The following is a 10,128-nucleotide window of genomic DNA, read 5'->3' as shown; positions in this document are numbered from 1 at the left end:
TTGAGTATTCAGTGTAAGAGAGGAAGCTAAAAGAAAGCTGAGCTGCACACCTGAAGGTGTGTGCTGGTGCGCTGGAAGTGGTTTATCTCAAATGTTATAAAAACACATCCTGCAAAAAGCACCAAATGTGAACCTAAAGGGACGGCAGAGCCCAGGAATCAGGAGGAAAAGGTGCCTACTGTGACAGGGGACAAGCAAAGAAACAGGTTGATGATAACAACTATTAAACTTCTTTTTAAGGCACTGGCTGTCTCTGGGAGCTGGGCTGAGAAATAAGTTTCAGGCTTTTCACACTTTCCTCTAAAGGAGAAGAGCCAGTTTACTGTGTAAACAACCTAACTGAGATAACAAGATGAGATTTTTTCTTTTGCAACAACATTTCTTTTGGGAGTCTAGACTGCAGAATCGTTATCAAGTGTGAACTTTACCAGCACAAGTAGGCTCAAGAGCAAACAAGCATTGAGAAAAAAAAGACAAGAAGATGCGTGAGAAATGTTATAAATGTAAAGAAATCAGTTCAAAATAATTAATCATCAAAAGATGGTATCTCAGATAAATTAATTCACATACTTTGAAAAGTCTGTCCTAATCATGGGCTCCTCCATCTGTGTTGTTGCTGACGTGGGTTTTAACAGGTGAAAGCAATCATTCATTTTGTCACAGTTTTAAATTTTCAAGATTTCAAGGTCTGTTTTGGCAAGAGAAAATGATGTGGATGCTGTGACTGTTTGGAGGGAAAGGAAAAGTGGCACCAAGTGTTGTTCTGCAGGTAATGATCATTTCCTGGAGTCCCCAAGTCTAATTAATAATTTTATAAACATGAAGGGGGCAGTGGGAGGTGAAGAAGCAGCAGTTTCACAACCTGCCATCAGAAGCTGGTACAACATTCCATGTGTGCCATCCCAGGTTTATCCCAGGTAACAGAAGCACCCAGGGCAGAGCTTCGAGGATTATTCCTGCCATGGGCTCTGTGGGAACTCCCTGCTCGCTGTGAGTGTTGGAAAAGCAGAAATACAGGGTTTCATCGGGTGCTAAATATTATACTGAGTTTTTTGGAGATCGGTGTGGTTCGGTTGTTGGGGATTTTTTAGTAGGACATAAGGATATGCTTAATTCATGTTTCATCCAAGGGGTTTGTAGACTGTAACATCGAAAGTGAAACTACAGAGTGATATTAATTCCACACCCCCCCCCCCCCCCCCCCCCCCCCCCAGTTAATCAGAGGAGTATTTGTATTTTAAGGGAAGTTTTCCCTGTCTGAGCCCTTAGGGGTACTCCCCCCTAAGCAGTCGGGTACTGCGAGGCTTTGGGGTGTAGAACCAGGGCAGGAAAGGGGCAATTTTTGGGGGGGCAAACCCAACCCCGAGGAGCTGGAGCGAGTGGAGGAGGCGGGGAGCGGCGTCGGGGCGGGTCCCTCCCTTAAAGGCCACGGCGGAGGGGATGCGGGGCCGGAGCTACGGGAGGCAGGATGGCACCGCCGGGGGGTGGCGGGGAGGTGCGGGATGGAGACACGGACGGGGACAGAGCCCCCGCAGCGGGGATGCGGCGCTTCACCTGGGAGGAGATCGGGCAGCGGAACGGGCGGGGGCCGGAGCCGCAGGAGCGCTGGCTGGTGATCGACAGGAAGGTGTACGACATCAGCCACTTCTACCGGAGACACCCGGGAGGGGCCCGGCTCCTCGTCAGCCACGCCGGGCAGGACGCCACGGTGAGCGGGGATGGGGGAGCCGGGATGCGCCGGAGGAGGGTACCCGGGAAAAGTCGTGCGGAGAGGGCTTGGGAGCGACCTCAGTGGGAATTGGGGTATGGGACAGGGTCTGGGGAGCGAAGTGTGACCGCTCCGTGCGAGCCTCGCCGTCCCCATGCCATGGGAAAGGGCAGATGAGATGCAGCCCACGGGAACGGGATCTGAGCTGTTGCTCCAGCTAAATCAGAGCAACAGCTGGAGCGAGACCAGAGGGGCACCTCTGCTAGCTGGGAGTAGAGAAGGCTCCAGAAAGAGCTCAGAGCCCCTTCCAGTACCTAAAGGGCTCCAAGAGAACCGGAGAGGGACTTTGGACGAGGGTCTGGAAGGACAGGACAAAGGAGAACAGCTTTAAACTAAAAGAACGTCGATTTAGATTGGATATAAGAAAGAAGGTTTTGGTGATGAGGATGGTGAAACACTGCCATGGGTCACCCAGATATGCCCCATCCCTGGACACACTCAAAGGCAGGTTGGATTGAACAACCTGATGTAGCTGAAGACGTTCCCTGCTCATTGCAGGGGGGTTGGACTAGAGGAGCTTTAAAGGTCCCTTCCAACAAAAACCATTCTGTGATTGTTAACTCTTCAGGATTCCTCTTATCTCCTGGTCTTGCTTGTGCAGTTGCTGTGAGCTGCAACGTTTTTTTCCATATATAAGGGATATGTGAGGCTCATGGAAATCAAAATAATTTAAAATCCATCAAGTTTAAATTTCAAATTGTGTATTAGCTGAACTTTAAATTCTGTCATTCCATCACTCATTTCTCAAGTTACTACTGCCAGATTTCTTTAATTTCAGTGTGCTGGAAATCCCAGACAATGGATGAACCAGATATTTTTTTTCTGGGATCTGAGCTGCTGCTTATAGTTTGGTTCCATGTCCAACTCATTAAGCCCTGCAGGATCTGAGCCACTTTTGTATCTGCCCATCTTGCATTAGAGCCATTGCTTAATCTTTTGGATGTATATTATGAAAAAATAGGGAATTATCTTAATTGAACTGGAAGATTTTAACCAAAAGAAGAAAGCCATGGAAGGTGGCAGCTCAGGAGAGGATGAGAAGCACAGAAGGCTCTCAGTGAGCAAAGAAACCTGAGGAATGAAAAAAATGAGTATAATTAATGTCACCATTTTAGAAAAGGTGACAGAGCACACTGAAACAGTGAAACTGCGGAGTCCCCTTGGTGCTGCCTTTTGTTGTGGTATTCTCTCACAGAGGATAAAAAAGGAAGAATGCCTTCCACAAGACCAGGTTACTTCAATCTGAACTTGGACACTTCCAGGAATGGAGTGATACAAAAGGCAATTACAAAAAAAAAAAAAAATCTGTTTCTTTTCCTTTATTCCTGTGCTTTTGCAGGATGCCTTTGTGGCATTCCATGTCGACAAGGCGCTGGTGAGCAAGTACTTGAAGCCACTGCAGATTGGGGAGCTGGCACCAGACCAACCCAGCACTGAGCCCACTAAAAATGTAAGTCTATCCTCACAAATCAGATCAAAGGAGACTAAAGGGAAATATTCTGAGCATAGCTTGTTCCTCTCTATCAGCATAGCTCCTGGAGCAATGGGATCCAGGTTCCTCAGTTTTTGGGCTACTACTTAAAGACAAGGTATGAATATGAGTCTAAATCCACATTACGTGGTTGAGAATGAGATTCCTGAAGATGAATTTTTCTTATCACAGCTACTCTGCCTAAATAGCAGAGTTATCAGCTCCTCTTCCCCTTGCTTTGAGGAAGAGCTAACCAAAAGGAAAAGGAATAGTCTTGGAGAACAAATATTCTCCTTCAGCTGTAGGTGCATTTAACCCTCCCCTGTTAAATCCTGGGAAGGGAAAAGTTAAGACAAATATAAGGAATAATTTCATCCAAAGACTTACCACAAGGTGGCGTGGGAAGGTCACGCACACAAAGTACGACTTCCACTAAACACAACTTCCAGCAGAGCCCTCTGCTGCCTGCCAAGGGTTTGACAGAAGAAGCACCGAGGATTTGTTTTAGGAGTTGGGACGCAGACATTGTGATAGCTGCTCCCGGCTCCTCAAAAAAAAAGCTGTATCAGAGCAATGATAATGTTTATTAAACACTGCTCTTTTAGCCAGATCCTTTGGCTCTTTCTACTCCCCATTAAAGTGTTTTTTTGTTATGAGGTTGCAGTGGTGCCCTTTAAAACCTTTAAATTGTAACCCTGGTGCTTCTCCCAGGAAATGCTGGTGAAAGATTTCCGGGAATTGCGCGCTACAGTCGAGAGAATGGGACTCCTGGAGCCAAACCAACTCTTCTTCTTCCTGCTCCTGGCTCACATCCTGCTCTTGGATACAGCTGCCTGGCTCATCCTCTTCTACTTTGGGACATCCTTACTGCCCTTTGTTTTCTCCCTGCTGCTGCTGACCATTTCGCAGGTGAGCAATGAATTCCACGGCATGGACTTGCATCATCCTACACACAGATGTATGTGAGGAGTTTCTTGTCCTTCGTTTTCTCACTTGGCACAGTTTCACTTTGTCATAAAAACACAGCCACTATCTGGATACCAAGAAGAAATTCTGCATGTGGGGAGCTTACACTAAATTTAGTTTGGGATTCTTTCAAGATATGTTCTGGGGGAAGCCTTGAGACTGTCAGGATTCCACAATCCCTTTCTGCTGGAGACTTTAGAGCAAGGTCTGAGAATTAAATCTTGGTGTTTCAAACCAAAGGATGAGTGTGGCAATGTCCTGGCCTCAATTCCTGTCTTCCTTTTCTTCAAAGTTTTCTTTTCCTCCTCCAGGTCCAGGCTTCCTGGTTACAGCATGATTTAGGACACCTCTCAGTATTCAGGAAAACCAAGTGGAACCACTTGCTACACAAGTTCGTGATGTGCCATTTGATTGTGAGTCCCTGGAAAACTTCAGAGGGTTTTCCTGCAAAAACATGTGTTCTGAAGACTCTGTAGAACTGAGGGGATTCTGGCTGTGATGCATGCTTTGTTCTTCCCTTGAACAGGGGGCCTCAGCCAAGTGGTGGACTCTCCTGCACTCCCAGCACCACGCCAAACCCAACTGCTTCCACAAGGACCCTGACATTGACATGCACCCTTTCCTCTTCACTCTGGGGAAGAAATTATCTGTGGAGGTCAGTGTGTGGGTGTGGGAAGTCTAAAACTAAGGTGTGATTGTAAAGAGATTTATTTCTCCACGGTTCACTCTAAGTCCCTTTAAGGATGTCTTGAACAGCTGAAATGCTGATGTAAATAAATTAGATGATGTAAGGGCATTGTATATAGGGTGGAAAATCCACCAGCACATTAGGGGTTGGAGAAACCTAATGACCTAGAACAACAACTCAGTAATTAATGACCATTAGATAACTTGTAAATATCGGTGGAAGGCATGGCTGCAGTCAGCCTGGAATTATTATTTTAATATAATATATGAGGCTCAGTCAGAGGGGTGGCTTTGGTGTGTCCATGTCTTCTAGGAAAGTTTGCTGTGACAGGAACAGCAGGACTGAAAAACCTGGGGCTCTTCCTGGAATGGAACTCTGGCTGGGCAGAATTTGTTGGACTATGTAGGATATTCCCAGTTTGTCCTGCTTGGACATTTCCAGGAGTGACAGCCTAAGAGTGCTGAACTCCTTTTGCTGTAGATCCCATCAGTTCTTGAGACCACACCACAGCAGCTACAGCAGTGAAATATAATTTTCACCATGCCATTGTGGAATTGCTATTTAGAGAATCAGAGAAGAAATAAGGGGTGGAAAATGAGAGAAAATACATATTTCTGACCACTAACAAAACTTGGCCTTGATATATCTAATTCTTCACAAAATGAGTCATGAATCAAGGAATGAGAGTTGTGGGAAGTGTGCAAGAGGAATCCCTCTGGAAAATAAATGAAAAAGAGCAAGTTACCTGTGCAAATTCTTGGTCTCCACTCTTTTTTCTTCTTTTTTTTTTTTTCTTTCCTGCACAGCTTGGGATCAAAAAGAAAAAATACATGCCCTACAACCACCAACACAAATACTTCTTCATCAGTGAGTATCTCCATTCCCCTGCAATTCCCTGGGATGTACTAAAGGGGCTTGGAGATCCCACTTTTGACCTAGAGAGGAGAACAAAGGTGCTTGAGTGAAAGAACACAATAAAAAACCATAATCATAACTAAATTTTTGGAAGAGTTGAATACCTGACCCAATCTTATCTCAGATCTCCCACATCCTGCACGGAGGCTCTGGGTTATGATATCATACCACATCTTTTAGTAGTATCAAAGTCTGTGGGTTTGGGGTTGTTTTGCTTGGTTTGCTTTGGCTTCTTGCGGTTATTTTAACTGCGAGATGTCCTTTTGGAAGGTTGAATTTGAGTTCTTCAAACCCAAATCCCTGATAAAAAAGGGATTTCATATGCATTCCTGTTGTTCCCCTGCTTTGCACCAAGGAATAAGGAGCCAAATAAGCTTTGGGCTGTAGAAGCCACTTCTCAAAATAATAATTTGTGGCTGTTCCTCATTTAAGAGCCTAAGATGAAATCTGAGGTTTGTAAGAACTCCCAGATTAATGGGCAGACCTAGAAATGTTTCAAGGCACTAAACCAACATGCTAACCTGCAATGCTCTCCAGATTGAGCAGGAATTCAGGACCCTTCCCTCCCAGGCTGATGTTGTCACTCAGTCCATTACGTTACCACTGACAAACTTTTCTTTCCAGCTCTTCCTCCGCTCCTGTTCCCCACCTACTTCCACTACCACACATTCTACATTGCCTACACAAAGAAATACTGGGTGGTGAGTACTGCTACTTGTGTGACCAAAGGGGTCAGATGGGGACCTCCAACATTCCTTCTGAGCATAGAGCCAGCTCCTTGCTGGGCAAGAATGCTCAGATTCACCTCCTACAGCAAACTGTGAGAAAGTATCGTTACCTTGTCCTGGATTGCTCCAGGTTATTCCATTCAGAAAAAAAACTGTCAAAGCTGAAAGTAAATTGTACTGTTATACATATACTACTAAGCTTAAAAAAAGAAATAAGCAAATGTAATTTATAAAGACCTGTTTTTCTTGTTGTCTCTGTTCTTGGTAGGACTTGGCATGGATGCTGACCTTCTACATCAGATTCTTTTATATTTATGGATCTTTATTAGAAACAAAGAGTCTCCTGGCATATTATTTTATATTCAGGTGATGTCTTTTTAGAATGTTCTTCAGCCTTTTCTCTATGCATTCTTTCAATCTGTACCTGCCTGCCTTTCTCTATATTTCCACATTCTCCTTTACCACCTTATTTTTTGCCTACTTTTTAATTTATAAATTCTTTTGTTTAATTGCCAGTGCAAGTTTTATGTTGCCCCATTAGCTGTGGCAGCAAAGAGATTTCACTGAATGCTGACCAAACTGAGAAATATTTACCTGAAATAACATTCAGTGCTTTGGGTGTTGGGTCTGCTGCTACCTAAAGACAACATTTAACCAAAACAGCTTAGCCTGGGTGTGCAAATGCCCAGCTATTATCCAGCAGCACTCACTTCAGTGGACAGCACACTCCCCTTGGATCATTTCTCTGATTCTAATCAGTTTGGGCCTTGGCTACAGATAAAACAAGCTGAACACCAGTCAGTGTTATAACAAAACACATGAAGTAATCCTGAGCTTCATAAGGAAATATGAAACTTCCAGGGTTTGGAAGCCCTTCCAGGTGCTGGCTTAGCAAGGCTAGTGTTCAGCCATGTCTTTAAGTCTGGCTCTGCCATTATTTCAATGGCTCCTCGCTGACCTGCTCACCCTGCACTGAATTCTCTCATCTCATTGCACAGGATGCTGGAGAGCAGCTGGTTTGTCTGGGTCTCACAGATGAACCATATCCCAATGGATATCGACTACGACAAGAATTTGGACTGGATGTCTACCCAGGTAAAAGGTTTTTCCCTTCCTAAGAATTGTGGCCATACAGGTACAAATTTTAAGCCCAAGCAAGTCTCCTGTTGCACTAAGGGTGAAATCTGTTGGTGGCTGGGAGGTGGTTAATAGGCTGACAGATTCAGTCATGGAAAAGGTAAAGGAGGGCAGCAATGACACACTCATGGGCCATCCAAAATGAAATCCAGGTCAAGCTCTGGTTCCTAATCGTACTCTGACCTGTCTCTGCCTTTCCTTTCTTCTCCCCTCCTTTAGCTCCAGGCAACCTGCAACGTGGAGCAGTCGCTGTTCAATGACTGGTTCACGGGGCACCTCAACTTCCAGATTGAGCATCAGTGAGTACTCACCCAAGAGTGAATTTTCTTTCCCCTCCTTTCTTTAAAATATTTTTCCTTCTCTCTTTTCCCCCCCTTCCTTATTCCTTTTTGCTCTGAATTCTATGAATAGTTGTGGGGCACCAACGAGTTTGTCTTTAAAACCTGAAACTCTTAAAGAGAATCATGTAATTCAAAACTTTCACTGGATCCACAGGATGACGAGAGAAAATGGAACAGGGGCAGGATCCATGCAAGAACAGCAATAGAGTCAATCCTAAGTAGTAGCATCAGTGAAAATGTCCTGGTTAAAGCACCTGTTTTTAGTCTGCCACAGGAGTTCGAAACCACCTCTGCTGATTTTTTATGCTGTTACTCTATAGAGTGGGATATGCAAAGATGAAGGATGGACTCAGCTCCTCCTCTGTGCTATGGAGATGGCTACTTCTGGAAAAAGGGAGGGAAGGGAGGGGAAAGTAGTTCATTCCATAAACATAATTTAATTTAGAGACAAACTGTTGAAAAGAAGCGGGGAAAGCAGGAAATTCCTACGAGTTCCTTGTGCTAAAAGCACAGCGGGGGGAAAGAAGAGCTGGGAGCAGCTACAGACCCTGCTTATTGTGAGCTGGGTGAATCCTGGGAAGTACTAATGACTAGAATTCCTGTGAAGCTTGCTTGTCTCCTGTTGACAGCCTGTTCCCCTCCATGCCACGGCACAACTACTGGAAGGTGGCTCCCCTGGTGAAGTCCCTGTGTGCCAAGCACGGCATCGAGTACCAGTGCAAGCCTCTGCTCACAGCCTTTGCAGACATCGTGCAGTGAGTAAAAATAAAAATAAAAATAAATAACCCCCCCCCAAGTTGCAGGAGGATGCAGGAGAGACTGGAAGCCTAAGAACAAGAGTTGTCTTGCTCTCCTTTTACCCTCTTGGGCACTTGGTGACTCTTGGGAATGGTGCTGTGCAGGGCTGAGTTGGACTCGATCTTTGTGGATCTCTCCCAACTCACCTTATTGTGGGAAATGAGCACAGACAAAACCTCACTCCCTTGTCCCAGCAACACTCCCCTGAGCAGCCCTGTGATGTGTCCTCTCTTTCTCTCTCTCCCAGCTCCCTGAAGAGCTCAGGAGAGCTCTGGCACGATGCCTACCTGCACACATAAAGGACAAGGCTTGGTGCTACCATTGACAGCCTGCCACAACTGCGTTCCCAGCAAGCTGAGGGTCAGGGACCACAAGGGACTCTCTGGCAGAAGAAAGTGAGTAAGGACTGAGGGATAAAATTCTAATACAGATGAAGCTGCCTGAATTTTTCTTCTGTTTTTTTCCTGGGGTTATGGTTCAGATGTGTTAAGAGTAGGCAGGCCAAGCAGAAGGTGAATTGTTAGGAGAGGGAGGAGCCCTTTGCTGACTGAGTCTGAGCATTTCTGAGCCTGGGCATGGGATCAAGTCAGATCTGTGGAGCTGCACATACATACAGAGGCCTCTGACCACGGTTTGGTTTTTTTGTTTGTTTTCCTCATGTGGAAGGTTTAATGCTTGATACAGCATTTGCTTACTTGAAACTACAAAGGATTTTGGATTAACACGGTGTTCCAGCAATGTGCTTAAATCACAATAAATTAGGATAAACTACAAACAACACTTAGACTGTAGCAAGTGCACATGCAGTGAATAAAAACATAAATGTGTGTTTTCATTACTGTCCTCTAGAGCACCCTCACTGTCACAAGGCCAAGAAAGACATGGGTTAAAAGCAGCTCAAGGCCTCTGCCCTTTTCAAAATGTATCTGGTTTGGGGTGGGCTTTTGTACTTTGAGTTGGGCTGAGACATGTGCACACTCACATACAATCCTGACCGATACAGGGCTAAGATTATACTACAGAAAGGTAAACCAGAAGTAAAATAAATCACCTGCAGATATTTGGTCCAATCTGAAGGTTGCTGCTGCAGCTAAACTGAGATTAGATCAGATTTTGGCCGTGCCAGGCAGAAGATGAGTCAGTGAAAGAGTCTGGTCCAGGTACTTTGAATCACCCTTGAGAGGAGACAACATCTGTCCATTAATTAGTAAGAAAGCCTGTTCTTTGTCTCAAGTGAGTACTACAGTGAGTACATACTCACACCCTGAAATAAAAGACCAGCCTTTGGAAAGGAGACTATAGGAACAACAAAATTC

General features: G+C 45.1%; 1 protein-coding gene across 2 annotated transcripts; it reads left to right on the top strand.

The window, feature by feature from the left end:
• The first annotated feature begins 889 nt into the window (after window positions 1-889).
• LOC120753727 (acyl-CoA (8-3)-desaturase-like) lies at window positions 890-9,590 on the top strand. Of its 2 annotated transcripts, XM_040066394.2 has the most exons (13): window positions 890-990; window positions 1,536-1,708; window positions 3,108-3,218; window positions 3,951-4,148; window positions 4,517-4,618; window positions 4,732-4,860; window positions 5,700-5,760; window positions 6,433-6,509; window positions 6,805-6,902; window positions 7,535-7,631; window positions 7,893-7,972; window positions 8,644-8,769; window positions 9,060-9,590. In XM_040066394.2, exons 1-13 carry the CDS (start codon window positions 891-893, stop codon window positions 9,109-9,111), a joined length of 1,404 nt encoding a protein of 467 aa, XP_039922328.2. In that variant the 5' UTR covers window position 890; the 3' UTR covers window positions 9,112-9,590. The 2 variants fall into 2 exon arrangements, with proteins under 2 accessions (XP_039922328.2, XP_039922329.1); XM_040066395.1 differs by lacking the exon at window positions 890-990 and having other exon boundaries at window positions 1,469-1,708.
• Window positions 9,591-10,128: the final 538 nt, after the last annotated feature.

This window comes from Hirundo rustica, chromosome 6, assembly GCF_015227805.2.
Source record: "Hirundo rustica isolate bHirRus1 chromosome 6, bHirRus1.pri.v3, whole genome shotgun sequence".
NCBI lineage: Eukaryota > Metazoa > Chordata > Aves > Passeriformes > Hirundinidae > Hirundo > Hirundo rustica.
The sequence above is the reverse complement of the archived record's forward strand: the minus strand, read 5'-3'. Positions and strand labels throughout refer to the sequence as shown.

What these genes read in the sequence shown, in the direction of transcription:
- LOC120753727 (XM_040066394.2), top strand. Translation starts at nt 891, where the DNA reads ATGTGTGCCATCCCAGGTTTATCCCAGGTAACAGAAGCACCCAGGGCA. An exon ending in GCACTGAGCCCACTAAAAAT is followed by an intron (nt 3,219 to 3,950) that starts GTAAGTCTATCC and finishes TGCTTCTCCCAG; the next exon opens with GAAATGCTGGTGAAAGATTT. An exon ending in ACACAAAGAAATACTGGGTG is followed by an intron (nt 6,510 to 6,804) that starts GTGAGTACTGCT and finishes TGTTCTTGGTAG; the next exon opens with GACTTGGCATGGATGCTGAC.